Here is a 27,907-nt window from a genome sequence, read left to right as displayed (position 1 = left end):
TCTTTGCTTACCTGTTTTTTGTTTTTTTTTGTTTTTTTTAACTTACCTCCCGAGGACAAACCTCTCCTCCCCCATGGGACAATGTGCGAAGTGCAAATCGCACAGAGTTGTGGCGAAGTACATTACGCATTTTGTCCCAAGTGAAAGGAGAGGTTTCTGGCAGCCCTGTGTATTACGCTCTCTCAAAACCAGATGTTTGGTTTCACACTGCATATTGACATATCCGGTGGGTCGAGCCCGCCGCACCGTATCGTCCAAAACAGACCTTCAGGGAATACCACAAGAGTAGCATTCGGCCTAGTAATGAACTGCGTCGCCATAGACTAACATGACTTCCGGGCCGATCGAAATTGCCACAGAAGCCACGCAGTAACGTAGGCATGCACTAGTGTTAAGTCAAGCACTTCCGGCGTAGGGGGGGACCGCAAAGTGTGACTTTCGCTAGGCATTTTGCCCTAACGCATCGCAGCAGTGTGAAATAGCACTGAGAGACCCTTGTGTGCCTACCGCTGTGTCTGTAGTTCCCTACTCTCTAATAGTGTACCTGCTCATGGTACCTCTCAAAACACTCCCCTAGGCATAGTCCAGGCTGGTCAGGGCAGCGGGGACAATAAACAGTGGTGTCACGCCTTGTTCCAGCCCTGCTGCAGACACGACAGCGTTTTCTTCGGATTCGGTGACCTGGGGTACTTGGAATCGGATAGGCGTAATGCCTTCCATGCAGCCTGCTAGTTGCATCTTGGGGTTGGGCCCGGGCACCTCCTGGATACAGGAGTTCCATAGTGATCTGTCTCTGAAATTGTAGAAACGATCCAGTTCTCCCAGCCTTACTGTAGAGAACAAAGCTGTTGTAAACTGCCAATTGAATTAAATAAAAGGACACTTTTTTATACCAGCGCCTTGTTTTGCGGGAAAGTAAATAGGGCGCTAACCTCTGGTCATTGAAGTCCACCCCTCCCATGTTGGTATTATACTCGTGGACGACAAGGGGTTTTTCAATGACCTCAGTTCGCCGTTGAATTTGGACTGTCGTGTCTGCGTGAATGGTGGACAGAAAGTAAACGTCCCTCTTGTCCTTCCATTTCACCGCGAGCAGGTCGTCAGCACTCAATGCGGCCCTCTGCCCCCGTTGAAGTTTGGTGGTAATGAGCCGTTGGGGGAAGCCCCGGCGACTATGCCGCACGGTGCCACAGCATCGGATTCCTTCTAACTTTAAGTGCTGATAGAGGGCCACACTTGAGTAGTAATTGTCCACATAAAGATGGTACCCCTTCTGGAACAAGGGTGACGCCAAGTCCCACACAACCTTTCCACTGCTCCCCAGGTAGTCAGGGCATCCGACCGGCTCCAATTTGGAGTCTTTTCCCTCATAGACTCTAAAATAAGATGTATAGCCTGTGGCCCTTTCACAGAGCTTATACAGTTTCACCCCATACGGGGCGCGCTTGCTTGGGATGTACTGTTTGATGCCAAGGCGCCCGGTAAAACGTATGAGGGACTCATCTACGCAGATTTGCTGTTCAGGGGTATAAGCATCTGCAAATTTTGATGACAGGTGGTCTATGAGGGGCCGCATTTTGTGGAGCCGGTCAAAAGCAGGGTGGTCACTTTCATGACAGGTTTCATCATCATTGAAGTGCAGGAAGCGCAGGATGTTCTCAAATCGTGTCCTGGACATGGCAGCAGAGTACAAGGGAACATGTTGTGATGGGTCTGTAGACCAATAAGACCGCAACACATTTTGTTTGATTTGACCCATGTTTAAGAGAAGGCCCAAAAAAATTTTAAGTTCGGAAACTTGGACTGGTTTCCACCGAAATGGCTGGGCAAGGAAGACATTCGGATTGGCGGTTAGAAATTGTGTGGCTTTACGGTTGGTCTCTGCCACGACTAGGTCTAAGAGATCCTGGGTGATGAACAGATAAAAAAAGTCTAGGGGCGATCCTAGATTATCTGTCATCACCTGGACTCCAGACTGGGCGGTGAAAGGGGGCAGTACGGGTGCGGCGGTATCAGGGGATTGCCAATTTGGATTTGCCAGCACCTCTGGTAAACTAGGGGTAGTACGGGCCCGTCTACTTGATGGCTGCGACTGGGGTGTTACTACACGTGCCACCGAACCAGTTTCAACTTCCACGCTGGTGCTCGCCACTTCACCAGGGTGTACGGAAGTACTGGTTCTAGGTCCAGGAGATGCTGTGCTGCCTGCCCCACCATGAAATCTCAGACCAGCACGAGCACCACTCTGCTGCCCTTGAGGCTGATCCTGCGCCACCTGCGGTCCAACGACATGGGGTGTGGTACGGCTGGCTCTAGCCGGGACCTCAACCTCGTCATCACTATCGGTCAGTGAGCCACTGCTCAATTCAGGTACAAACTCTGACCCAGATGATTCGTCGAATGGTTCGTCCCAATCGTCCTCATCCGACTGGGCCATGTACCTGAGAACCTCATCATCGGAATACCCCTTTTTTGCCATGGTGGACTGCTAAATTTAGGGGGTATTCCTCTGAGACTACCCAGAAAAAAGAGCACCTACTTAGAGAAAGGGAGTATTTGAGCGGTAGAAAGCTGTGATCACTGAGTTTTGATTAAAAAAAAAATCAAAACTGATGTTTACAGTGCACAGCTAGTGTACAGTGGTTTTTGCAGTGATCAGAAAAAAAAATTCTGTCACTGCGGTGGGGTGGGCTGAACGCAAGTGCAGGCGAGCGATCAGACCTGATCGGGCAAACACTGCGTTTTTTTAGTGGATCCTAGTGACCCTAATAGATCTGACTGCGATCAGTAATGATCACTTACAGATACTATATAGTAACAATGTTGATTAGCGACAGTGATGACGCTAATTAGTGACTGTGGTGCAGTGGGCTGAGCACTAACTGACACTAACAAAGGGGCCTAGCTAACTGGCCTAACTGCTAACACTAGTGATACTAAAAAAGTGACAGTTTCCACTGATCACTGTTTTTAGATCACTAGGATAGTGACAGGGGGGTGGTGGCGAGTGGGGAATCAGAAGCAATCAGAAACAATCACAGGCCAATCACGAGACAATCAAAGCCAATCACAGGCCAATCACGGGACAATCACAGGCCAATCACGGGACAATCACAGGCCAATCACGGGACAATCACAGGCCAATCACGGGGCAATCACAGGCCAATCACGGGACAATCACAGGCCAATCACGGGACAATCACGGGACAATCACAGGCCAATCACGGTACAATCACGGTACAATCACGGGCCAATCACGGGACAATCACGGGACAATCACAGGACAATCACGGGACAATCACAGGCCGGGACAATCACAGGCCAATCACGGGACAATCACAGGCCAATCACGGGACAATCACAGGCCAATCACGGGACAATCACAGGCCAATCACGGGACAATCAAATACAATTACGGGACAATCAAATACAATGACAGCACAATATGACAGCACAATCAAATACAATGCACTGGGAAGGTGATTGGGGGGGGGGGGGGGGGGTCTGAGGGCGATCTGAGGGTGAGGGGGGTTGATTAGGTGCCCGCACGGGGCAGATTGGGTCCTGATCTGATGGGTGGCAGACACAGGGGGTGACCGATGGGAGGTCAGTGAGTGATTACAGGGGAGAATAGATGTAAACAATGCACTGGGGAGGTTATCAGGGGGGGGGTCTGAGGACAATCTGGGGGTCTGGGTGGGTGATCAGGTGCCCCCAAGGGACAGTTTAGGGTCTGCTCTGATGGGTGGTGGTGACAAGGGGTGATAGACAAGTGACAGACAGGTGGTCAGTGGGTGAGGCAGATGCAGTACAGTATACAGTGTACAGGGGTGGGGGGCTGGGGGGGGGGTCTGGGGGGATCTGAGGGTAGGGGGGGGTGATCAAGGGACCCTAGGGGGCAGTTAGGGACCTAATCTAAATAATAGCGTCGGCAGATAGTGGCAGGGGGTGATTGATAGGTTTATTAGGGGGTGCTTGGGTGCAAACTTGGGTCTGCTGGGGTGGTCAGGGGGGGTTCTGAAGGCTGGGGTGGGCGATCGGGGGGTCTGTGGGTGTAAAAAACCTGTTCTGTGCTTGCTCTAACAGGGCTGCCTCCTCCTCCGAGATCCGTGCGAAGATGCGTGCAGAGGAGGAGGAGGCAGCCTGTATAATACACTTTGTTACGTAAACAAAGTGTATTATACAATACTATTGGCCAGATCGTATTTTTAAACCCTGCCGGCGCTGCTAATTGGCCGGCGGGGTATCGGGCAAGGTGGGCGGGACCTTTCGCCGCGGGGAGCGCGCGTCATAGATGACGCGATCGCTCCCCGGACACGCCTTAAGGACCCGCCGCCGTCAGGCGTATTGCGGTCCTTAAGGCGTCCACTTTGCCGCCGCCCATGGGCTGTGGGCGGTCGGCAAGTGGTTAAGGGGTACTTTAACAATGTAATCATTCCTGGCTTTGTACACACTGCTGACTATGAATGATTATCTTGCCACTCTATTATGTGATCTGTCATGACGGTCATTTAAAACACATGAGAATCATTGTAGGTTATTCGACTAAACCCTTCATTTGCTAAAAAATGTTCCCACTAATATCTGAACAGTGCATTGTTTGTTTTTTAATATAAACAAATACAGGATATCAACCTAAGTCCTTCAGTGTATTGTTTGTGGGAGAGATGGCAGGCACTCTGGTTATGCTGTAATATGCTGGCTTGTAGCTTACACCCAGTAAACCTATGTGCTCAAGACAGAGTGCAGAGTCCATGCAAAATATCCAAAAGGCAAGGTATGTCTGGCACTATAGTTTATTCTTAGCAAAATGAACACTGTGTTGCAAGATGCAATTGTAACAGCATTGCAAGAAGGTGATAGACTTGACAAAGCATCAAAAAATGTCATCACAATATAGTGTTCGGGGCTGTACCTGAGTGAAAAGGGGAGGCAGCAGGTGTGGGCGCCAATCGGTGCAAGGCCTAACGACCGTTTCGCAGGCCAAACGCCAAGCTTCTTCTGAGGTGTGCACACAGTGTAGGAACGACAGCGAGACTAAATGCGCGTCAGACAAGGGACGCTCTTCCGGTCCGCTGTATGAGGCCCGCCCCCACGAGATGATTGGCCCAGAAATGTGCTTAGATAGGAAGTTAGCGGTGAGACGCACAGCTATATACAGAAGGTCACATGCGCGCGTCATCAATGATGTCGCGGCAAAGTGGCCTATGGCTGCGCGTCTACCCTAAGAGCTGTACACAGGATCATACGCTGCAAACATAGCATCGTAAAGGTAGTCATCATGGCAATCCGGGAGGCCCCGCCCCAGATAAACACTGGTGGTGAGTTAGCCCAGAGAGTCGCTCATAAATAAGGATCCTGAGAAGGCATGTGTAAACGAACTAGTCAGAAAAAAACAGAACGAAGTGGCACAAAATGCCTATGGTCACCATTGGGTGTGGAGGAATTCTCACACTCTAGAGCTTATTAGTTCAGTGGCTAGGCAGCTGTCCCTAAAGCATATAGGAAAAGGGCCAGGTCCCATGGAGGGATGGGGGGTAAGAAACTGGGGTGTACCAAAGTGTGCGGGTGAGATGAGTAGGAGGGAGAGGAAGAAAGTGAAAAGAAAGAAAAAGGAGAAGTGGGTAGTACACTAAAGAGAAACTGAGAAAAAGAAAAGTGGGAAGCAGACACCAGTTCTGAGGACAGACACCACATAGAGTTGAAAATGTATAGGTAGATCCCAATATGGCAACAAAGGGGTTAAATGCTTGGTAACAAGGACGATAAAAAGTCCTAGTTGGGTCTTAAATGTATTAAAACCCCCACTGTATAAGTGGGGTTAATTAGAAAAAAGGTGATTTAAAACCAAGTCTAATGAATGCCATGGTGGGAATGGCACAATGGGTCGGCCCGGGGGATCGGTCAATGATTTATGGATCTTCGGTAAGCAATACCACACAGGTTTCACTGGAAAGGAAGGCAAAAGATTATTGCCCATAACAGATGTAAGAAAGCCTTTTTCTGCATGGTGTAATGGTTAAGGGCTCTGCCTCTGACACAGGAGACTGACCTGGGTTCGAATCTCGGCTCTGCCTGTTCAGTAAGCCAGCACCTATTCAGTAGGAGACCTTTGGCAAGTCTCCCTAACACTGCTACTGCCTATAGAGCGTGTCCTAGTGGCTGCAGCTCTGGCGCTTTGAGTCCGCCAGGAGAAAAGCGCGATATAAATGTTATTTGTCTTGTCTACCCCTCTCCGGAGGAGTGACCTCAGGGCAGAATGGTAATTTGCCGTGGCGTCTCCTTTGAGGGGACTGTAAGTTGCAGTGTCTGATATCTGTCTTAACCTCCCTGGCGGAATGATATGTGCGGCTGCGCGGGAGGGTTTTTTTCACCTCCCTTTTTTTTTTTTTTGCATGTAGGCTAGCCTAGCGCTAGCTACATGCTTCCCTCCCCCCCTCCCTGCAGCGTCCCCCCGTACTCACCGATCGCCGCCGGCGCCGCTTGCCCATAAGGAAATCCCGTTCTGATCGAGATTTCCTTGAGGGCTTCCCCCGTCGCCATGGCGACGAACGGAGTGACGTCACAGGGAATCCCGATCCGGCGCAAGGGGTATGCGGGGGGGGGGCCTGTATCGCGGCGGGTAGCGGCGCATCGGCGGTGGTGATCAGACCAAACACGCAGCTAGCAAAGTGCTAGCTGCGTGTTTGAAAAAAAAATTATGCAAATCTGCCCAGCAGGGCCTGAGAAATCCTCCACGGTGGCTTACCCCGTGTCCAGCACGGGGTTACCGCTAAGGAGGTTAAAGGACTTACAAGGCCAAATAAAAATAATAATAAAGTACCTGCATGAAATTTTAATGCAAGGTCCCCGCAGTTCAATCGACCCCCTCCCCAGCCGCTCCTGACCCCACAGCCCGGGTTGGGCTCTCCTGCCTCTAGTAAAATGGCCGCCTGAGCTGGCCGCTGCTGCGCAGTCCGCATAGATGCGAGTGCGGCTGCGCAGCTCTAGGGCCTCCCCCCTGATCCACGCCACAGGCTGTCTCCTGTAGCGGGGGGGGGGGGGGAGGAGGAGGAGGCCCGAAAGCTGCACTCACGTCTATGCGGACCAGCTCAGGTGGCCATTTTACTAGAGGCAGGAGAGCCCGGGCTGTGGGGTCGGGAGCGGCCTGGGGGGGGGGGGCGATTGAACTGCGGGGACCTGGCGGAACTGCACAGAGGGCGCGGATGGCGTTCTTCGTGTATTCAAATTTCATGCAGGTACTTAACTTTTTTTTTTTATTTGGCCCCGTAAGTCCTTTAAAGCTTCTGCTTTGTAACTTTCAGTTGAGAGGAAGACAGATCCCCCTTTATCTGCTTTACGAATGGTAAGGTCAGGGCGATTCTTGAGCCAACGTAGAGCCCTATTTTCAGCAGGGGTTAGATTTGGTGTTGCTGTAGGATAGACCAAGGCTTTGATTTCACTGTCCACTTGTTTCTCAAATAGATCAATGCAAGAACTTCAGTGTATTGCACTGGGACCGTCTCACCTAAAACTGTTAACTTCAAGAAACAACCAGGGAGCACCATTAGCTAATGGTGACCTTGCGCTCCCTAGTTTAGTTGCATTGTTGTTTGCTTGATTTGTGTGTGTGTCTTAAAGGACCACTATAGTGAAAAACTGTAAAGTTTAAAATGCATGTAAGCATATACAAAAAAGTACATTTCTTACAGAGTAAAATGAGCCATAAATTACTTTTCTCCTATGTTGCTGTCTCTTACAGTAGGCAGACAGAACTGACAGGTTTTGGACTAGCCCATCTCCTCATGGGTAATTCTCAGCATGACCTTTGTTTTTAAAGACACTCTTCAAAAAGGATTTATACAAAGATGCTGCACAGGCTTCCTGCTCGCTGCACCCCTTTTTGGCAGTTGAACGGAGCAACTGCCATTCACTAAGTGCTTTTGAAAATAAAGAAAACTTTGAGAATCCCCCATGAGGAGGTGGGCTAGTCCAGAACCTGTTGGTTCTGTCAGTTTGTCTGCAGACTCTAAGGCCACATACACACATCAGACCATAGTCTTTTGAAAATGAAAGATCACAGACCAATCTTACCACCCTTCATGTAGTATGAGAGCCATACTCTACACAGTCTTTTCTATGGAACTGAACTCCACATCAGAAAAAAATCTTTGCAAGATGCTGCACACACAGATGCTGTACAGACACAAAAGATCAGTATCTGCAAAAGATTACAATGATAGTCTATGAGATCTGCAGATCATCACACACACATGATTTGACTGACATTCATCTGCAGATCAGATCCACCAGGGTGGATTTTCAGATCTGCAGATGATTGCTTGATCTGCAGATGAATGTCAGTTAAATTATGTGTGTATGATGATCTGCAGATCTCATAGACTATCATTGCAATTTGCAGGAATGGATTTTTGGCAGGAACAGATCTTTTGCAGATACTGATCTTTTGTGTCTGTGCAGCATCTGTGTGTGCAGCATCTTGCAAAGATTTTTTTCTGATGTGGAGTTCAGCTCCATAGAAAAGACTGTGTAGAGTGAGGCTCTCATACTACATGAAGGGTGGTAAGATTGGTCTGTGATCTTTCATTTTCCAAAGACTATAGTCTGATGTGTGTATGAGCCTTAAGTCACTGCAACATAGCTCATTGTACTCTGGAAGAAATGTATTTTACATTTTAAAGGGGAACTTCAGCCTAAACAAACATACTGTCATTAAGTTACATTAGTTATGTTAATTAGAATAGGTAGGTAATATCATTTTTTACCCACCCCGTTTTAAAAGAACAGGCAAATGTTTGTGATTCATGGGGGCTGCCATCTTTGTCATGGGGGCAGCCATCTTTTTGGTTGAAAGGAGGTGACAGAGAGCATAAGACACAGTTCCAACTGTCCTGTGTCTTGATAACTCCTCCCAGCTGGATGCGCTAGGCCTCAAATGTCAAATTCAAAATGTAAAAAAAAAAAAAAAAAAAATTTGCACCAAAACAGCAGAACGAGAACAACAACATCAGAAATCCCATCACGCTTTGCACAGCATCAGGGGGAAAATGCCCAGGCAGTTTTCTTCTGTGCAGCTAAAAATGAGGTTTGTATAAGAGAAACAAAGTTCTGATGCTGTAAAACTGTTAAAGAAACACCAGGCCTTTTCAGTGCTGCTGAGTCAATTTTTAGTCTGGAGGTTCACTTTAAGATTTTCGAGATAGTGGTCCTTTTAAGAAATGACAGTTGTACAATGATAAATTCATATGTTGCTATTTCTTGTTAAATAGACCTTGTAGACCATTTATAAAGTTGAAAGATGAGATTAATTTTGCTCTGGATAAATGTGTAGGAACACAGACTTTTAAAGCTTTACGACGCACTCTTCTCAGGCAGCTCGGTGCCCCAGTTCTTTGCTCTCTACATAGCATCATGAGGTTGACCTAAACAGTTGATGCCCCACCCACAAAGCCTCCCATTGACCTTTCCAACTGGGCTCCTTCAGGTCACATGACTACATTTTTAGAACTGCAATTTTTTTATTTTTTGTTATAACGTGCCTAGAGTTTATCATGATACGGCTGCAGTGGGTATTACAGCTGACTTGTGATGTAGACTGTGGCCCAGTGCACACCAAAAACCTCTAGCAAATCTGCAAAAAGCAGATTTTCAGAGCGATTGTAGGCATGTTTAGAAAGGTTTTCTAAACATGCCTAGCGTTTTTTGGAGCGTTTCTGTGTAGCAGATTTCAGATATAGTTACAGTAAAAGCTGTAACTGAACAGCTACTTTAACACAAACGCTTGGAAAACCGCTCTGATCTAACATTCTTCAGAGCAATTTTCCACTTTCCTATACTTTGTATTGAGGCAGAAACGCATCTGCAAACAGCAAAAATGCTGCAGGAGCAACGTTTGCGGTTTGCTAAAAACCTCAAACCGCTGGTGTGCACCAGCCCATTGAGATACATTAGCCAAGCGTTTTCACAAGCGGCAACGGTTTTGAAAACTCTACCAAAAACGCTTGGTGTGCACCAGCCCTTAGTCGCTGCAGCTACCTGGGGCCTGGTTCCAACTGGGGCAGCGCAAGGAGGCTTTAGTATTCTGTGTAAACCAATAAGTTTTGAATCAGGATGATACCATTTATTGGCTAACTTAAAATCATAAGTTAGCCAATAAATGGTGTCATCCTGATTCAAAATTTCTTGCTTTTACTAATGGCTAAATACAATACTCTGCTGTGTTTAAAGCAGTTATACATATAAATGAAGATGGACTAGGGCTTGACTTCTGTAGGGAATGAAGTAATCTCAGGTGGCCTTTGAGCACATGGGCAGCACGGTGGCGTAGTAGTTAGCGCTCTCGCCTTGCAGCGCTGGGTCCCCGGTTCGAATCCCAGCCAGGGCACTATCTGCAAGGAGTTTGTATGTTCTCCCTGTGTTTGCCTGGGTTTCCTCCAGGTACTCCGGTTTCCTACCACATCCCAAAAACCTACAGATAAGTTAATTAGCTCCCCCCCCCCCCCCCCGCCCCTAAAAATTGGCCCTAGACTACAGAACATATACTACACAATGTAGACATATGACTATGGTAGGGACTAGATTGTGAGCTCCTTCGAGGGACAGTTAGTGACAAGACTATATATACTCTGTACAGCGCTGCGGAAGATGTTGGCGCTATATAAATACTAAATAATAATAATCATAATAATAATAATACAAACTGGAGTAGAACTAGCGAAGACTGGCTGGATGTTGATTTAATGTCTAGGAAAGAAAGCCCACCGCTGCGTTCCTCCGCTTGTGCATCACACCATCACTAACGCTTGTGCATACGCCCACATAAGTGTGCATTATTGCTGTCATGGCAAATGGCAGCAATCTATCAGTAAAAGTAGAAGAGAAAAAAGTTTAATGGGGAAAAAAAAAGCCAAAAGTAGCAGATAGTATCAGGCAGGGCACAAACTTCTCCCTGTGATATTTCCCGCAAAATACAATAAAACTAGACATGCATGCAGTATATGAAAAACAAACAGAAGGTTATCAGGTTATTTTCTATTTTCTTTTCCGTGGAAAAAAATGCAGAAAAGAACATGTAGTAAAAGATTTAATTACTGTGCTCCCTACCTCCTTTTTGTGAAAAAGCGAAATAGTTTTATTTTCCTATTCCCAGCAACCCCCCCCCCCCCCCTCTCTCTCCTTTTCACCACGACCGGTAGTGAAGTTTTAACCCCTACCTAGCCCATTATGATCTTATGTGACCCATACCTAGCCTTAGGTTGCATACACACCTTTAATGCCTGCCGCCCATAGCAATTGGATGTGATCGCTAGGGTGACCGTTTAGGGCCACAATGCTGTTCACATGCATCTCTCTACCAATGCCTAGTAATGCATTGGGACCCCTGAACTATCACCCTAGCAATTAGACCTGATTAGTACAGATGTGCACACTAAGGATAATGGTCCACTATATGCCCAGCAACTAAGATAATTAGGCATATGTAGCTCTTTAATTGTGAAGAGCCAAACAATATATTTTTATATGTTTTTTTATAGCAGTGCCATTTGTATTGTGAAGTTTAAAGTACTCCTGGACCGAGGTCTGGGATTACATGCTTTTAATGTGTGGTGCTGTGACACCCCCCGTGCTACACTGCCATAATATTCAACTTAGTGGAACGTCAATTATTGGCAGGGAGGAAGTGGCAGGGGCCTCCTCAGCAAGTTATTAAATGACAGGCAATTTTATTCATCATCTGCTGATACTGTCTATGTTCCTGGTACAGTGACTACAGAACTGCCCTTCCTTCTACCAGTCAGAACAGCTGCGTTTCATATTGTAGTGAGTGTAAAGGTGCGTACACACATGCGACTATAGTCGTTTGAAACGATCGTTCCCCGATCCTTTCAAACAACGATCGTTTGAAAAAAAAAGCATCCAACGACCATTAAGTCTAACGACGGACGAGCTAGATCGTTCAAAACGAATGATCTAGCTTGGCGGATTTTTCCCAACGACGATCGTTTGCAAAAGTAGTACATCGTTGGAAACGATCGTTCGTACTAGGCTTGACATGCGCATTTCACTATTTCTTCATGAAACTTTTTATGCGCAGGCGCAATAGTTACTTTTACGTGATGTAACGTTCCTTCTAACGATCAGATCGTTACACACCTTTTAAAACTAACTTTACTTAGGTCGTTCTTTCATCAATTAAAAGTTCGTTCGTCGTTGACAACGAACGATCGTTGTCGCATGTGTGTACGTAGCTTAAAGGGACTCCGAGCAGTGCAGAAACTATGGAAAGATGCATATCATTTTAAAGCTCTCTTTCTCCTCTTTCCAATGATATATAAACCGCCGCCCTACGCCTTTTAGTTTTCGCTATTTTCTAATTGAAATTGCCGCGGCCACGATTTCGATCGCGAAAATAGAGAAAACTAAAAGGCGTAGGGCAACGATTTAGGTGTCGTCAGAAAGAGGAGAAAGAGAGCTTTAAAAAAATTTGACAAAAAGTCGCCCTGTGTAATACAATATAACTATGGCTTGATGGATATCATTTTAAAGCTCTCTTTCTCCTCTTTCTGACGACACCTAAATCGTTGCCCTACGCCTTTTAGTTTTCTCTATTTTCGCGATCGAAATCGCCGCCGCGGCAATTTCAATCGCGAAAATAGCGAAAACTAAAAGGCGTAGGGTGGCGGTTTATATATCATTGGAAAGAGGAGAAAGAGAGCTTTAAAATGATGTGCATCTTTCCATAGTTTCTGCACTGCTCGGAGTCCCTTTAAGGCTTCTCCCCTTTCTGGTGCCTGACATTCTTTTGCAAGCCATGCATCACTGCTGCCTAGATCAATCAAGCTTCCATAGACTAACACATGGTCTAATGTTGGAATGTGGCAGCTAAGGCCCCCAGAAGAAGGCCAGACCTGGGCAGCTGCAATGTGGTCCTGGCTCCTGACAGAATGATGGGGGCTAGGAAGAAGGTAGCGCTATAATCACTAAACTATGGTATGCAGTTTTACTGACAGGTAAGATCAATGGCTTGATAGTGTAATGGTTAAAGGAAAACTGTAGTGAGAAGACTATGGAGGCTGCCACATTTAATTCCTTTTAAACAATACCACTTGCCTGGCAGTCCCGCTGATCTATTTGGCTGCAGTAGTGTTTAAATAGCACGAGAAAAGCAAGCATGTGGCTAATCTTGACAGATCTGACAATGTCAGAAACACCTGATCTGCAATTGCTTGTTCAGGTCTATGGCTAAAAGTATTAGAAGCAGAGGATCAAGGGAACAGCCATGCAACTGGTCTTGTTTAAAAGGAACTAAATATGGCAGCCTCCATATCCCTCTTATTACAGTTCTCCTTTAACGACTCTGCCTCTGACACAGCAATCTGTATTCGATTCTTTGCTGTTCCTGTTCAGTAAGCCAGCACCTATTCAGTTGGAGGCCTTAGGCAAGACTCCCTGATGCTGCTACTGCCTATAGTGCGCACCCTAGTGGCTGCAGCTCAAGCACTTAAAGTCCGCCAGGAGAAAAGCGCAATATTAATGTTGTTTGTCCTTTTTTACGATAGGAACAGCAGTGCTGTACTACCAAAACTAGCCCTGCTACAGTAGCATCTGGATATAGTAAACTCTGATATAGTAAACCTCTGGATAAAGTAAACTCAGTCCTCAGGTCCCAGCAGCTGCGTCTGTATAAATATACAATGACCGTTTCTGATATAGTAAACAGCTTTTCCTAGTCCCTTTTGAGTTTACTGTAAAAAGATTCTACTCTATCAATTTTTCTGTTTGACTTTAAAGGACACCTGAAGTCAGTGGGTATGGAGGCTGCCATATTATTTTCCTTTTAATAATACCAGTTGCCTGTCATCCTGATGATTTCTCATCCGTCAGTAGTGTCTAAACCACACACCAGAAACGAGCATGAGGCAAATGCAGTCAAACATAAAGCACACCTGAAGTAAGAGATATGGAGGCTGAAATGTTTTTCCTTTTAAGCAATGCACATTGCCTGGCTGTTATGCTGATTTCTGCCTCTAATACTTTTAACTATAGACCCTGAACAACCATGCAGATCAGATTGAAGTATGAAATATCACCAATCAGTCTCTTGGAGTATAGCACACAAGAGACATACACTGAATTATAGCAATATCTGTCCAAGGAAGGCTTGGACTAGAAGGATATATACTTTGGAATAAATTACATTTTATAATTATTCTGCCTAGCTTGACCACCAATTGGGTGCTAACATGAGTAGACTATCTTACTGGGTGATCTAAAACTGGATAGATGAATATACAGGTAGTCCCCAGTTAATGAACGAGATAGGGAATGTAGGTTCAATCTTAATCATAAATATACATACTTTAAGTTTTTACGTGAGTAAGCTTGTTAATTATTTCATAGGTATTTGTTTAGACAGTAGTCTGTTGTAACTCAAGGTTAGCGTGATACTGTTCTCTTATCTACAAGACAGCAAAAACAATCCCCAGCTGCACATTGCATTCCATTCCATTGAGAAAGAGAACCTGTTATTACTGAGAATAAAATGTATTATACAGCGGAAGTGTGGCAAAATGGCATAAGGGGCCCATACACTTACACGATTTCCTGCCGATATACAGCAGATTCGATCACTGTGATGGAATCTGCTGTGAAATCCTTGCGCAAACGCTGACCGAACTATCGATTTCCATCCAAAATCGATCGTTTCCGTCGATCTGTCCGCGCTGAAGATTTAGCTCGATCGCTGGCGGGTCGGGAGTGTGTCAATAGCGGCGTTCGAATGTCCGACGATAGCGGCAATACATTACCTGTTCCGCTGGCGCGTGTCCCCGCTGTCCCTTTTCTGCGCTGGGCTCCAGCTGGCTTCACTTCCTGTCGGGGGAAGATTAAACAGTAGAGCGCCCTCTACTGTTTAAACTTCCCCCGACACAAAGTAAAGTGAAGCTGGAGCCCAGAGCGGAGAAGAGACAGCGGAGACCGGAGGACTTGCGCCGGCTGGATCAGGTAATGTATGCTGGGGGCAGCGGCAGCTCCACAGACTGTGAATCGGTTTCATAGTGAAATCGATTAAAAATCTGTTTGCAGTGTAGGCAGCCAATAGATCCTTCTTTGATCAGATTCGATCACAGAGGGATCTATCTGCTGGTCGATCTGGTGGCAATCGACCAGTGTATGGCAGCCTTTACAGACGGACATTTTATTATGCTATAAATTTTACTTCAGAACTTCAGAAGTCTGACTGGATTAGCTGCATGCTTGTCTCGTGTGTTTGATTTAGACACTACTGCTGCTAAAGAGATCAGCAGGACTTCCAGGCAAGTGGTATTGTTTCAAAGGAAACAAATATATCCACTACCCCATGCTTTCAGTACCTTAAAGCAAACCTGAAGTGAAAAATAAACTTATGATATGAATTGTATGTGTAGTACGGATAATGAATAGAACATTAGTAGCAAAGAAAAGTCTCTCAGATTTTTTTTTTTTAATTTTCAGTTCTGTAGGTTTTTGTTTTTTTTTGTTTGTTTTGTTTTTTATAACCTTGCTTCATACAGTCACAGTTTTATAGCTTAAAAGAGAGTGTGGTTTTAAAACAAAGCAGAAATAATTACCCTTTGAACCTTTCTTCTGTAAAACCTTATCTCAAGCTGCCTTTCACTCTCTTTGCTGTTTAAGTGCTTCAGAAAACAGGACTGTATTAGACCCAAATGGGTTGAATAGCTCAGAGAAGCTCTTTTGCATAGATTTAACTCTTCCTATAGTGGAAGACGATTACTCTTTCCTTTGCTACTAATGTTGTTTTCGCCTCAGGTTTGCTTTAAAGGATACCCCAACTGAAATGTGACATAATGAGATAGACATGTGTATGTACAGTGCCTAGCACACAGATAACTATGCTGTGTTCCTTTTTTTCTTTCTCTGCCTGAAAGAGTTAAATATCAGGTATGTAAGTGGCTGACTCAGTCCTGACTCAGACAGGAAGTGACTACAGTGTGACCCTCACTGATAAGAAATTCCAACTATAAAACACTTTCCTAGCAGAAAATGGCTTCTGAGAGCAAGAAAGAGGTAAAAAAGGGGAATTTCTTATCAGTGAGGGTCACACTGTAGTCACTTCCTGTCTGAGTCAGGACTGAGTCAGACACTTACATACCTGATATTTAACGCTTTCAGGCAGAGAAATAAAAAAAGGAACACAGCATAGTTATCTGTGGGGTATCCTTTAAGTCAAACATCTGATATCCATGCTTCTTCAGGGTCTATAGCTAAAAGTATAATGCTAGGTACACACTATGCAATTTCCAATCAGATCGACTGGTAATCTGACAGGAAGTTGCATCGTTTGTACATGTCTGAACTTCTCCCAATCATTACTTCATAAAATCGATTTCATTATAGATGATCGTGAACAGATTGGAAGAGTCGGAAATAGTTGGTTCAACCTGTCAATCTGACAACACCACGGAAGATGCTGGCGCTATATAAATCAGTAATAATAATCAGCAGGACAGCCAGGCAACTTGCATTGTTTAAAAGACAAAGTGAGAGGATTATGGAGGCTGCTATATTTACAATATATTCTCTTAAGGCTAGGTCCACACTAGGTCCAGAAATGTATCCGTGGCTGCGTTTTTCAGCCCTGATGAAAAACTGAGTCCTGGATACTAATGTTAAAAATAGCAGCCGTCCTCGCCCAAGAAAAAAACGGATCTGTCTGCGTTTGCGGGGACCCGTTTTCAAAACCTGAACGGAAGGTCCGGAATTGCTGCATTTTTACGGACCACGGATACACGGATGGGTAGTGAAAAGCAATGAGAAAACTCCATCTCCACAGGCAAAATGGCACCAAAAAACTGATGAAAAAACGGATAGCCTGAACTTTATTATTGGCCCAAAAAATCCTCCCACTACCTTCCTAATGATGGAGACGTTTTCTGTCCATTTTTTGAGGTAAAAAACGGAACGGAAATTGATGCAAAACTGATGCACTTTTTTTGAAACCGGATCAGTTTGCGGTCTGGTGGTACTTCCCCCTGATCCCGGACTGCAGCGTCCGTCCTGCAACCGTACCTAACCATACCAGCTGCCCGGCATCCTGCTGGTCTTTCATGCATCAGTAATGTCTGAATCGCTCATCTGAAACAAGCATGCAGCTAAGCTTGTCAGATTTGTCAAAAACCTGATCTGCATGCTTGTTTATGATCCATGGCTACAAGTATTAGAGGCAGAGGATCAGCAGGACAACCAGGGAATGTGCATTGTTTAAAATGAAATAAATATCAGCCTCCATTTTCCTTCTCTCTTCACTTCAGTTGTCTTTTCAAAGGAAACCAATATGGCCACCTCCATATACCCCCTGAGAGGTTTTCATTTTAAACAATACCAGTTGCCTGGCTGATCTATTTGGCTGCAGTAATGTCTGAATCACACACCTGAAATGAGCATGCGACTAACCTTATCAGAAACCTCTGATCTGCATGCTTGTTCAGGGTCTATGGCTAAAAGTATTAGAGGCAGAGGATCAGCAGGACTGCCAGGCAACTGGTATTGTTTAAAAGGAAATAAATATGGCAGCCTCCATATACCTCTCACTTCATGTTCCCTTTCAGGTGTTCTAACTAAGCTTGATGGCTGTTTCACTGGCCAGCCAAAAAGGGTGTTTTTGTAACTGTTTACTTACAGTGTGAGACAACAGATCGGAATTGGCTACCACAACTCTGCCTAATCCATGGACATCTGCCTGACCGCAAACTTGCGATCTTGTGTTTGCAGGAGTTCATCACCATACGTGTCCAGGATCCAAGACTGCAGAACGAGGGATCGTGGACCTCCTACATAGATTATAAAATATTCCTACATGTGAGTAAGGCATTGGCAATATATGTCTCTAGATGCAATGTGTCTAGTTCTACAACTGCTCCCTATTATATGACATGCATCCAGGCCTGGATTTACCTCACAGGAGCCTATAGGCACAGATATCCTGGCACCTTAGACTTCACCCTCCATGAACCTACAAACCCTACCAAACTGCACCGCAAGTGTGATGCCCGTCTCAGCTGTCACTTCTCCCTCACTTCCTTGCCCATCATAGGAAGCTACAGGGTGCCCCTTAGTATTAGGTTGCCAGATATACCTTTAGTATTAAGTAGTTAAGGTGCCCCCAAGTATTAGGTAGCTCGAAGAACCTTCGTATTAAGTAGCTAGAGGTGCCCCTGACTGAAGGGAGATCTTGTCAGTGGAATCCCGAGAGCTGAGCGAGTAACCTTTGCATAGGGAAGGGGAGTGAGCCGCCTTATCATCATCAGGCGCCTGTAGGCCTGAGCCTACAGTGCCTTATGGTAAATCCGGCCCTGCATGCATCAATCTGGCCCTGTATTTGGCAAAAACAATTTAATGCGATATTTTGTCTTCTCTAGACCAACAGCAAGGCATTCACTGCCAAGACATCCTGTGTGAGGAGACGTTATCGGGAGTTTGCATGGCTAAGGAAACAGCTGCAGAAATATGCTGGCCTTGTGTGAGTCATTTGCCTTAATCCTCTCTACACAATATACCTCAGACTTCACACTATCATGCTCTATTATTACATTGTCCGCCATTTGGGTTCATTATTCAGATCAGTGTTTTCGATCACTGCATATCAATAGATTTTTGTTGTTGTTGTTTTTTTTGTTTTTCTCCTGAGTTAAAAACAAAGGAACCCCAGCACATCTCATTGATATCACTTTTTAACTATGGATTTTGGATTTGAGTTACTGCATTTATCCTTATGCTTTAACATCCTGGGTTTAAATTTGCATCCAAGAAGCCACCACTTTAAGAAATATCTGCACATTCAAGTGGTGCAGTATGAAGGAGAAAGACTGGCACTAGATGAGGGCAAGAAGACACTGGGTTCACCGGATTGAGTACTCCATGCCACAACGTGCTCTCAGAGACGTACAAATGCGTGTGAAAAGAGCGGGAGCGGAGGTACTGTAGTAGCAAAGTGAGGTACCTTTTAATGCACGGCGTGCAGCACAATGGGGGTACACAGTGGGGGTAAGGGGATGCTTGACAGCTGTTTCGCTAAGAAAGCTTCTTCAGAGGCAGATATAAGGAACAAGTTAACCCAAGTATTGTATGGTTTCACTCACCGCCATCCCGGCAGTATGCAACGCCCACCAAACGTCGCCGCGATGTCCCGGCATATAGGCTCTACCTACCGGAAGTGACATGCACGGAGCTCAAACCAATAGGTGAGCTGCAAGTCTCCCCGCATACTGCGTGTCGTCACTCACCGGATCTGGCGCCACTGCCTGCCCATCCGTTGGCTGCACGTAGAGGCTTGTTGCTATGGCGATCATAAACCATCTGCCGGTCATATACAAAGGGACACAATCGTCTAGGATACAATAGACAGTGATTCAGAAGTATAAACATATTACATTACAGCAAGAGACTGCTTGAATACAATTAAAAATAGAGAAGCAGGACAAAACACATTAGTATTTAGAGAGAAAGCAGTGAAGCTCGTTTCTCTCATTTAACCCTAGAGGACCATAGGCCCCTTTTTCAGAAATCAATCTAGCTTCTTGTTAAAGCAATGCCTGTTCATGATCTCCTCCCCTATGTGGTATGGGGATCTGCTTTAAGCCCAAAAATGGCAAGGAATCCGCATTCCTGTTGTGGCAATCACGCATCTGTAGAATAAATCTCCCTGCCCCCACACCCGTCGTAATCCAATTGGCATGTTCTTGAAATCGGGTGCAGATCATGCAGGTGGTCTGTCCTACATAAAACCAGTTGCATGAGCAGATGATGGCATACACTGTGTTTTTAGATCGGCAATGCAAGAATTGTTTAAAATTGATGATCTTAGCGCCAAGGCGTATGCCCTTACCAGTTTTAAATTGTGCACAATGGTTGCAATTTCCGCATCTAAAATTACCAATTGAAATGTGTTTTTACAACCAGCTCTGTCCATGCCCCGACCTAAACTCACTATTGGTGATCGTGTCTCCAATGGCCTGTGCCCTCCTAAAGGAAATAAGAGGTTTGTAGTTAGCTACACCACAAGAACCAACATTGGTCTGAAATTCACACCAATGTTTCTGGACTATAGACTTAATTCTTCCTGCCATTGGGGAGTAGCCAAAGACACATGTGAAAGGTTGTTCACTGGGTCCCTGGCATTTCTTCGCCCTTTTTCTGTTAGTCATCAATTCTTCTCGAAGCATCTGCTCTTCAAAAGGCCTGATTTTAAATCGCCCATATTATATCCCCTAATGGATAGTCTGGTTGCCAGCTCCTTACTCTGGAGAACAAAGTCCTCCCTTTTACAGTTATTTCGTTTGAGCCTGACAAACTGCCCATAGGGGATAGCTTGGATAGTATGTGGAGGGTGAAAACTGGACTGGAGGAGCACGGAATTAGTGCCATTAAAAGGCACACCTTTTAATCCATCCATACCGTGGATTAAAAGGTACCTCCCTTTGCTACTATAGTGCCTCCGTTCACTCTTTTCACACACATTCAAGTGGTGCTCAGTATCAATTCTGACCTGTTTATGTACGACTGAAGCTTACATTAGAATAAGATGCCTCTGCAGTGTGTAAGTGTTCTCTCTTTCTACCAGCTGGCTTCAGTACCCTGATGTATAAAACCTTTATCCTGGCTGACCAGTGATAGAACAGGAGAATATTTCTAACTTCCGATTTAAAATTGGAGGCCAGGATTGGTGGCTAGTGGTCGACCAGTTGTCAGGTCCCTTAGGAGGGGCTTGTACTCATTGCATAGTACGTGCTGTTGTAGTTATAGCAGTTTATGACATCTCAAGCAGTGCTCATGCGCCCAAGGTTCTATCCTAGCAGTGAGTCTCTACATCTTACCTGTGCCACGGTATGTGAAAACCAGTTCCTGTAGCATGAATGCTTAAAGAGAAACTCCAACCTAGAATTGAACTTCATCCCAATCAGTAGCTGATACCCCCTTTTACATGAGAAATATGATTTTCACAAACAGACCATCAGGGGGCGCTGTATGACTGATTTTGTGCTGAAACCCCTCCCACAAGAAGCTCTGAATACCGCGGTACTCTGGGCAAACTGCCACAATGTAACAATGTTCACAGACAGGAATTAGCTGTTTACAGCTGTCTCTAACAGCCAAAACAGCTAGGAGCAGCTACATAACCTGCCCACAGTAAAAATGTCACCATGTAATGTCAGAATGTAAATCGGGGAGAGGAAAGATTTTACAATGAGCAAACGCTGACTAAATCATTTATACAGAATTATGGTAAAAAATGAAGCATTTTTTTTACTACATTATTTTCACTAGTCCGGTTGTGGCTGTATGAAAACTGATCTTTAGATTACCCATCCCAGTATTGATAGTCTTTTTTTTATAGTATTGGAAGGCTAGGACAACTGATTCTCAAGGAGAAACACATGATTGGATATTCAACATAGTTTGCTTAGAAATTGTCATGAAGTATAATTCTGTTGATAGTTTTTGTAGGATTGGAAGTTGATACCATGTTAGTGTTAGGTGAAAGAGGCTTGAGAGGTGTTTAACCACTTGAGGACCCACCCTTTACCCCCCTTAAGGACCAGCGCTGTTTGTTGTGATCTGTGCTGGGTGGGCTCTGCAGCCCCCAGCACAGATCAGGGTGCACGCAGAGCGATCAGATCGCCCCCCTTTTTCCCCCCCTATGGGGATGATGTGCAGGGGGGGTCTGATCGCTCCTGCGTGCAGGCTAGTTGCGGGGGGGGGGCACCTCAAAGCCCCCCTCCGCGGCGACATTCACCCCCCTCCCTCTCCTACCTCTCTCCCCGGTGATCCGGGCTGCACAGGACGCTATCCGTCCTGTGCAGCCAGTGACAGGACTTCCCCTGTCACATGGCGGCGATCCCCGGCCGCTGATCGCTGATCTGCCTTACGGCGCTGCTGCGCAGCAGCGCCGTACAATGTAAACAAAGCGGATTATTTCCGCTTGTGTTTACATTTAGCCTGCGAGCCGCCATCGGCGGCCCGCAGGCTATTCACGGAGCCCCCCGCCGTGAATTGACAGGAAGCAGCCGCTCGCGCGAGCGGCTGCTTCCTGATTAATCAGCCTGCAGCTGGCGACGCAGTACTGCGTCGCTGGTCCTGCAGCTGCCACTTTGCTGACGCACGGTATAAGCGTGCGGTCGGCAAGTGGTTAAAGGAATACTGTAGGGGGGTCGGGGAAAAATGAGTTGAACTTACCCGGGGCTTCTAATGGTCCCCCGCAGACATTCTGCAGCCACTCACCAAAACTGCGGGGCCCCGCCTCCAGTTAACTTCTGTAATTTCAGACTTTAAAGTCTGAAAACCACTGCGCCTGCGTTGCAGAGTCCTCGCTCCCGCTAATGTCACCAGGAGCGTACTGCGCAGACCCAGACCATACTGGGCTTGTGCTATACACTCCTGGTGACATCAGTGGGAGCGAGGACACGGCAACACAGGCGCTTTGGTTTTCAGACTTTAAAGTCTGAAAATACAGAAGTTAACTGGAAGCGGGGCCGGAGCATCGGTGAGTGGCTGCACGGGCACAGGATGTCTGCGGGGGACCATTAGAAGCCCCGGGTAAGTTCAACTCCTTTCCCCAACTTTTATATTATTTGATTGCGGAATCATAACCAGATTGCAGAATTGATATCTGCTACACACTACTATGATATTAATTGGTTTTATGTTTTTTTATATTACCAGATTACAAAATTGTCACAGTTGAACTATCACAGCGGCACATTCGTGTTCGCTTTATTTTAGGAATTGCTTAGGACTATATGAAGTTAGAAATTCTGATTCCTTTTGACAATTTTCTGAATGGGCGCAAGCTTGTCTAATTTTGGTGTATATGAATTTTATTTGATATATTGACAATCTTGAATGTGTATATTTATTATTTGTTTTGTGCATTTTTTTTTATGCTGCTAGTAGTATCCTAAGCGCCACTTCTTGTTGTTTTTAACCACTTAACGACCGCCTAACGCGGATAGGCGTCGGCGGGTCGTTAGTGGTATAGCATGGAAACGGGCGCTCGATTGAGCGGCCTTTCCATGCTAGTTCACGGAGTCTGACTCCGTGAACAGTGTGCGAGCCGCCGATCGCGGCTCGTACGCATAATGTAAACACGCGGGGAAGCAATCCCGCTGTGTACATCACACGGCGCTGCTGCGCAGCAGCGCGTGGCGTAGATCGGCGATCCTCGGCCTCTGATTGGCCGGGGATCGCCGGCATCTGATAGGCAGAAGCCTATCCTATCAGGCGCAGGACGGATATCCGTCCTGCACCGCTCAGAGGAGAAAGGAGAGGGAGGGAAAGCAGGGGAGCCCGGAAAACGCTGCGGAGGGGGGCTTTGAGGAGCCCCCCCGCAAATCAATAGTAGTCGGCGGCGATCAGACCCCCCCTGCAGGACATCCCCCTAGTGGGGAAAAAAGGGGGGAAGTCTGATTGCCCTGCCACATTCCTGATCGGTGCTGCGGGCTGTAGAGCCCTCGCAGCACCGATCATTACAAACTAGCGTGGTCCTTAAGTGGTTAAGGCACACACTTGACCTGAGGAAGCAGCTCACGTCGAGAAACGCGTTGTCACTGTGCTTTTCGCAACCAATAAATTAAATTATATTTTAACCTTTGATATACTATTATTTGACCTGGTTTCTAAACCATTTATATGGTGTTTTTACTCTTCTAAATCGGGCGCCTCCTACCTCCCAAATTTATGGCTTCAGTAATGGCAAAATAAAACTGCACCACTCTTTGGTCATATTCTGAACATTTTCAGCTGCCTCTGGCGGTAAATACTCTACTGGGCTTTCACGATAATGGTTTTGCCTTTTTACATCGTTTGAGATTATGAACCCAAGGTATGTGAATGACTGACTGTACATGATTAACAGGTGATCCATTTCTGATTAAATGTAGAGCCTGGGTCCAGGAGGAGGGTGGGGGGATGCTTCTCTCTCTCAAATATACTCTTCTCAACAGTCTTGAACACTGAGCTCCATGATATTGCTGCTGTTCCATTACTTGCCTGTAAGCAGATTATTTCTGTTTTATCTGCAAACATCAAAACCTTTACAGCTGGATCTGTGGAGGTGCAGTCATTGGTGTAAACTGAATAAAGTGGTAGGGAGAGCTCTCAGCCCTCTGGAGCTCTGGTTCTGATGCTAGGTACACACCATACAATTTTTTTGGGGGGGCAGATCTACCTGCCAGATCGATTATTACCAACATGTCCGTTGTTTTTTTTTAAAAAAAAAATATTTTTTTTTGTCCAATTTTCATAGAACTGAATGAAAATTGATTGGAAAAAAAACTATTAAAGATTGAAAATCATAAAAATCGATTTGGAATTCATATCTGACATATTGGAAATAATTGATCAGGTAAGTCTGCCAGAAAATGTTATGGTGTGTACCTAGCATGAGAATCTAAGATGGCTGGTTTTTATCCTTTACTTCTTATGTCCAACCAGTCAAAAAATCCTTTATTTACATGCTGATGGGGTCAAGTACAGCCTGGTAGCGTTTGCAGTGCAACAATGGTGGGATTATAGTATTATTATTATTATTTAGTATTTATATAGCGCCGACATATTACGCAGCGCTGTACAGTGTATATGTATATATATATATATATATATATATATATATATATATATATATATATATATATATATATATATATATATATATATATATATATATATATATATATATATATATATATATATATATATATATCTTGTTACTAACTGTCCCTCAAAGGAGCTCACAATCTAATCCCTACCATTGCCATATGTCTGTATTATGTAGTGTAAGTACTGTAGTCTAGGGCCAATTTTTTTTTTTTTTAGAGGGAGCCAATTAACTTATCTGTATGTTTTTGGAATGTGGGAGGAAACCGGAGTGCCCGGAGGAAACCCACGCAGACACGGAGAGAACATACAAACTCTTTGCAGATAGTGCCCTGGCTGGGATTCGAACCAGGGACCCAGCGCTGCAAGGCGAGAGCGCTAACCACTGCGCCACCGTGCTGCCCTGCGCCACCGTGCTGCCCAGTATTAAAGGCAGAGCTGAAATCCGGGCAGCTACGAACTTCAAACCACCCCCCCCCCCCCAGCATGTGACCCCCAGCACCTCACTGGCTGAGGAACTAAACAAGTTTTACTGTCGATTTGAGCACCATCCCAAGCAGCTGGCTAACCCGGCCAGCAAGGATGACCTAGTGCAAATAGAGGTCCAGGAAGCAGATGTACTTTGGCATCTCCGCAGAATCAATGCCAGGAAAGCAGCAGGCCCAGACGGCGTGTCACCAACTTGCCTGAGAACCTGCGCGGACCAGCTGGCCCCCACGCTCACCTCCCTCTTTAACAGGTCCCTGGCGGAAGGCAGTGTCCCCTCTTGTCTCAAAAGGGCCACAATCATACCGGTCCCAAAAAAGCCAGGCAACACAGAGATCAACAACTTCAGACCTGTGGCCCTCACCCCCATAGTCATGAAGATCCTCGAACGTCTGGTCCTTGCCCACCTGAAGCTCCTCGCCAGCCCCCTTCTCGATCCACATCAGTTCGCATACAGGGCCAACAGATCCGTGGATGATGCCATCAACATCAGTCTGGCGTACATCACGGAACACCTTGAAAGACCAAACTCCTACGTTAGGATCCTGTTTTTGGACTTCAGCTCGGCATTCAATACAATCTGCCCAAATATATTGAGCGACAACCTGGCACATCTTGGAGCTGGCACCACACTCTGTGCGTGGGTAAAGGACTTCCTCTCAAACAGGACACAACTGGTGAAGCTCAGCAACTGTTTCTCCAGTGTGAGTATGACCAACACAGGTGCTCCGCAGGGGTGTGTTCTGTCACCTCTCCTGTTCTCATTGTACACCAACAACTGTACCTCCTCCGCGGACTCCGTAAAGGTCATTAAATTTGCGGACGATACCACCATCATTGGGCTCATAGGGGAGGCGGGGGAACACTATTATCGCAACGAGACCGAGAGAATCTGCAGATGGTGCGAGGACAACAAGCTTGTCCTAAATGCAGCCAAAACAGTGGAATTGATCTTGGACTTCAGGAGACCCCCCCCCCCCCCCCCACACACACACACACAACCAATCTTCATCAACGAGATTGAAGTGTCCAGCGTTAGGTTCCTGGGCACAACCCTAACGAGCGACCTAAGGTGGGCGCAGAACACCACCAAAATCCAGAAGGCGGCTCAACAGAGACTATTCTTCTTGTGCCAATTTAAAAAATTTGGTATGTCTCAGAAGCTGCAGTCCAGCTTCTACACTGCCACTGTTGAAGCTACTCTTTGCTCTGCCATTATCGTGTGGTATGCAAGAGCAACCGCCAGTGACAAGTACAAGCTTCAAAGAGTTATCAGCTCAGCGGAAAGGATCATTGGCTCTTCTCTGCCGCCGCTAGACCTCCTCTACACCACCAGAATGAAAACAAGGGCTAGCAGGATTTCCCAGGACCCATCCCACCCAGGCTGCTGCTTCTTTAAGCTCCTCCCATCGGGCCGACGCTACAGGACCACCCGCCCTAAGACTAACAGGCGTAGGGACACCTTTTTTCCCCAAGCAGCCCTCCTGCTGAACTCCTGCCTCTCGTCGGCAAGCCAGTCGCTCAGGCCAACTTAGCCAATCAGCCTGGTCAAGGCACACTGGAGCCAGGGCCTGCAAAGAACCCAGCTATTACCCTGGTGCTCTTCTTGGACTCTTTCATTTAACCTACTTATCCATGAGCAGCACAATATCCAACACGAAAGATTTCTGCTTGAAGCAAACCGCACATTGTACTGCATAGACCGTTAAAAATGTGTAGACACTGCCTATCTCGTGTACTATTGCCTGTCTTGCTTGTATTATCGCTATTTTCTATGACTGTCTCGCTTGTTATGTTTGTTATGCTTATGTTACTGTCTATTGTCTGTTGCCATTGCCATGTGAACCACAACCAATTCCGGGTTCGACCTCGGTCGCACTTGGCGAAATAAAATGATTCTGATTTCCACAAATAAAATCCTGGCATAGGTAACTTGACCAATCTTGTCAGAATTCATACAAATCAGATTTTTCCTGAGAAGCTTATAATAATATCTGATCAATATTTCAAGGTATAACAATATTCAACATTTCTTTTACGTCCGTTTTAGAAGAGACATACAGATCTTCTGGCCTACAAAATAAGCATAGCAGTACTTATCCAGAGAGGTTTGTGGCATCCGTAGTTCAGTCTAGCCCAGGGGTTCTCAAACTGGGTGCCGTGGCACCCCAGTGCGCCTCAAGCACCTCCCAGGGGTGCCTTGGCATTCATCCTCCTCCTCCTCTGTGCATTGCAATCAGGTAATGCAACCACATATTGATATACAATGCGGCTGCATAAACTTCAAGTTAACCTTTGTGTTTAAGTTGGTCATCAGAGGACAGGTAAGGAAATGTTTGTCCTGCTAATGGGGGTTACTTACAATCTGGAGTGGGTGCTGCCTAACAAGGGTTATAACAGCATTTTGGTAGTAGTTGTTGCCAAGGGGTGCCTTGAAAAAAATTCAAAGCCATCAAGGGTGCCCTCACCCAAAAAATTGTGAGAACCACTGGTCTAGCCCTTCAGACTGTAAGCAGAATGCTGTGTATCTGCCTAAATCACAGTGGAGGTAGCAGGTTCACTCAGGCAGAAAGGCATCCTGTCCATTCATTACACAGACAATTTGCCTAATGGCAGCTGACAGTCCTCTCTGTTCTTATGTCTCATATATCCCAAGTCTGTTCAGAATTTCATGATCTTGTCTAGCTTGTAAATCTGACATGCCGATAGCATCCATCTAAGCTTTTCTGCATATTTTTTTTTCTGGACTCTGACTTGTATGTTCTATTTTTAA

The 27,907-nt window shown here is 45.8% G+C and overlaps 1 protein-coding gene across 1 annotated transcript in view; it reads left to right on the top strand.

Moving 5' to 3' along the window:
- The window catches only part of SNX11 (sorting nexin 11), a 65,893-nt gene that overhangs the window by 16,421 nt on the left and 21,565 nt on the right, over positions 1 to 27,907 (top strand). The window contains exons 3-4 of the mRNA XM_068264194.1: positions 17,770 to 17,856; positions 18,417 to 18,517. Of these exons, the coding sequence (XP_068120295.1) occupies positions 17,770 to 17,856; positions 18,417 to 18,517 (188 nt within the window). The remainder of the gene's footprint in view (positions 1 to 17,769; positions 17,857 to 18,416; positions 18,518 to 27,907) is intronic.

The sequence above is a fragment of the Hyperolius riggenbachi genome, chromosome 12 (assembly GCF_040937935.1).
Source record: "Hyperolius riggenbachi isolate aHypRig1 chromosome 12, aHypRig1.pri, whole genome shotgun sequence".
Classification (NCBI taxonomy): domain Eukaryota; kingdom Metazoa; phylum Chordata; class Amphibia; order Anura; family Hyperoliidae; genus Hyperolius; species Hyperolius riggenbachi.
This window is presented reverse-complemented; position numbering and strand designations above follow the sequence as displayed.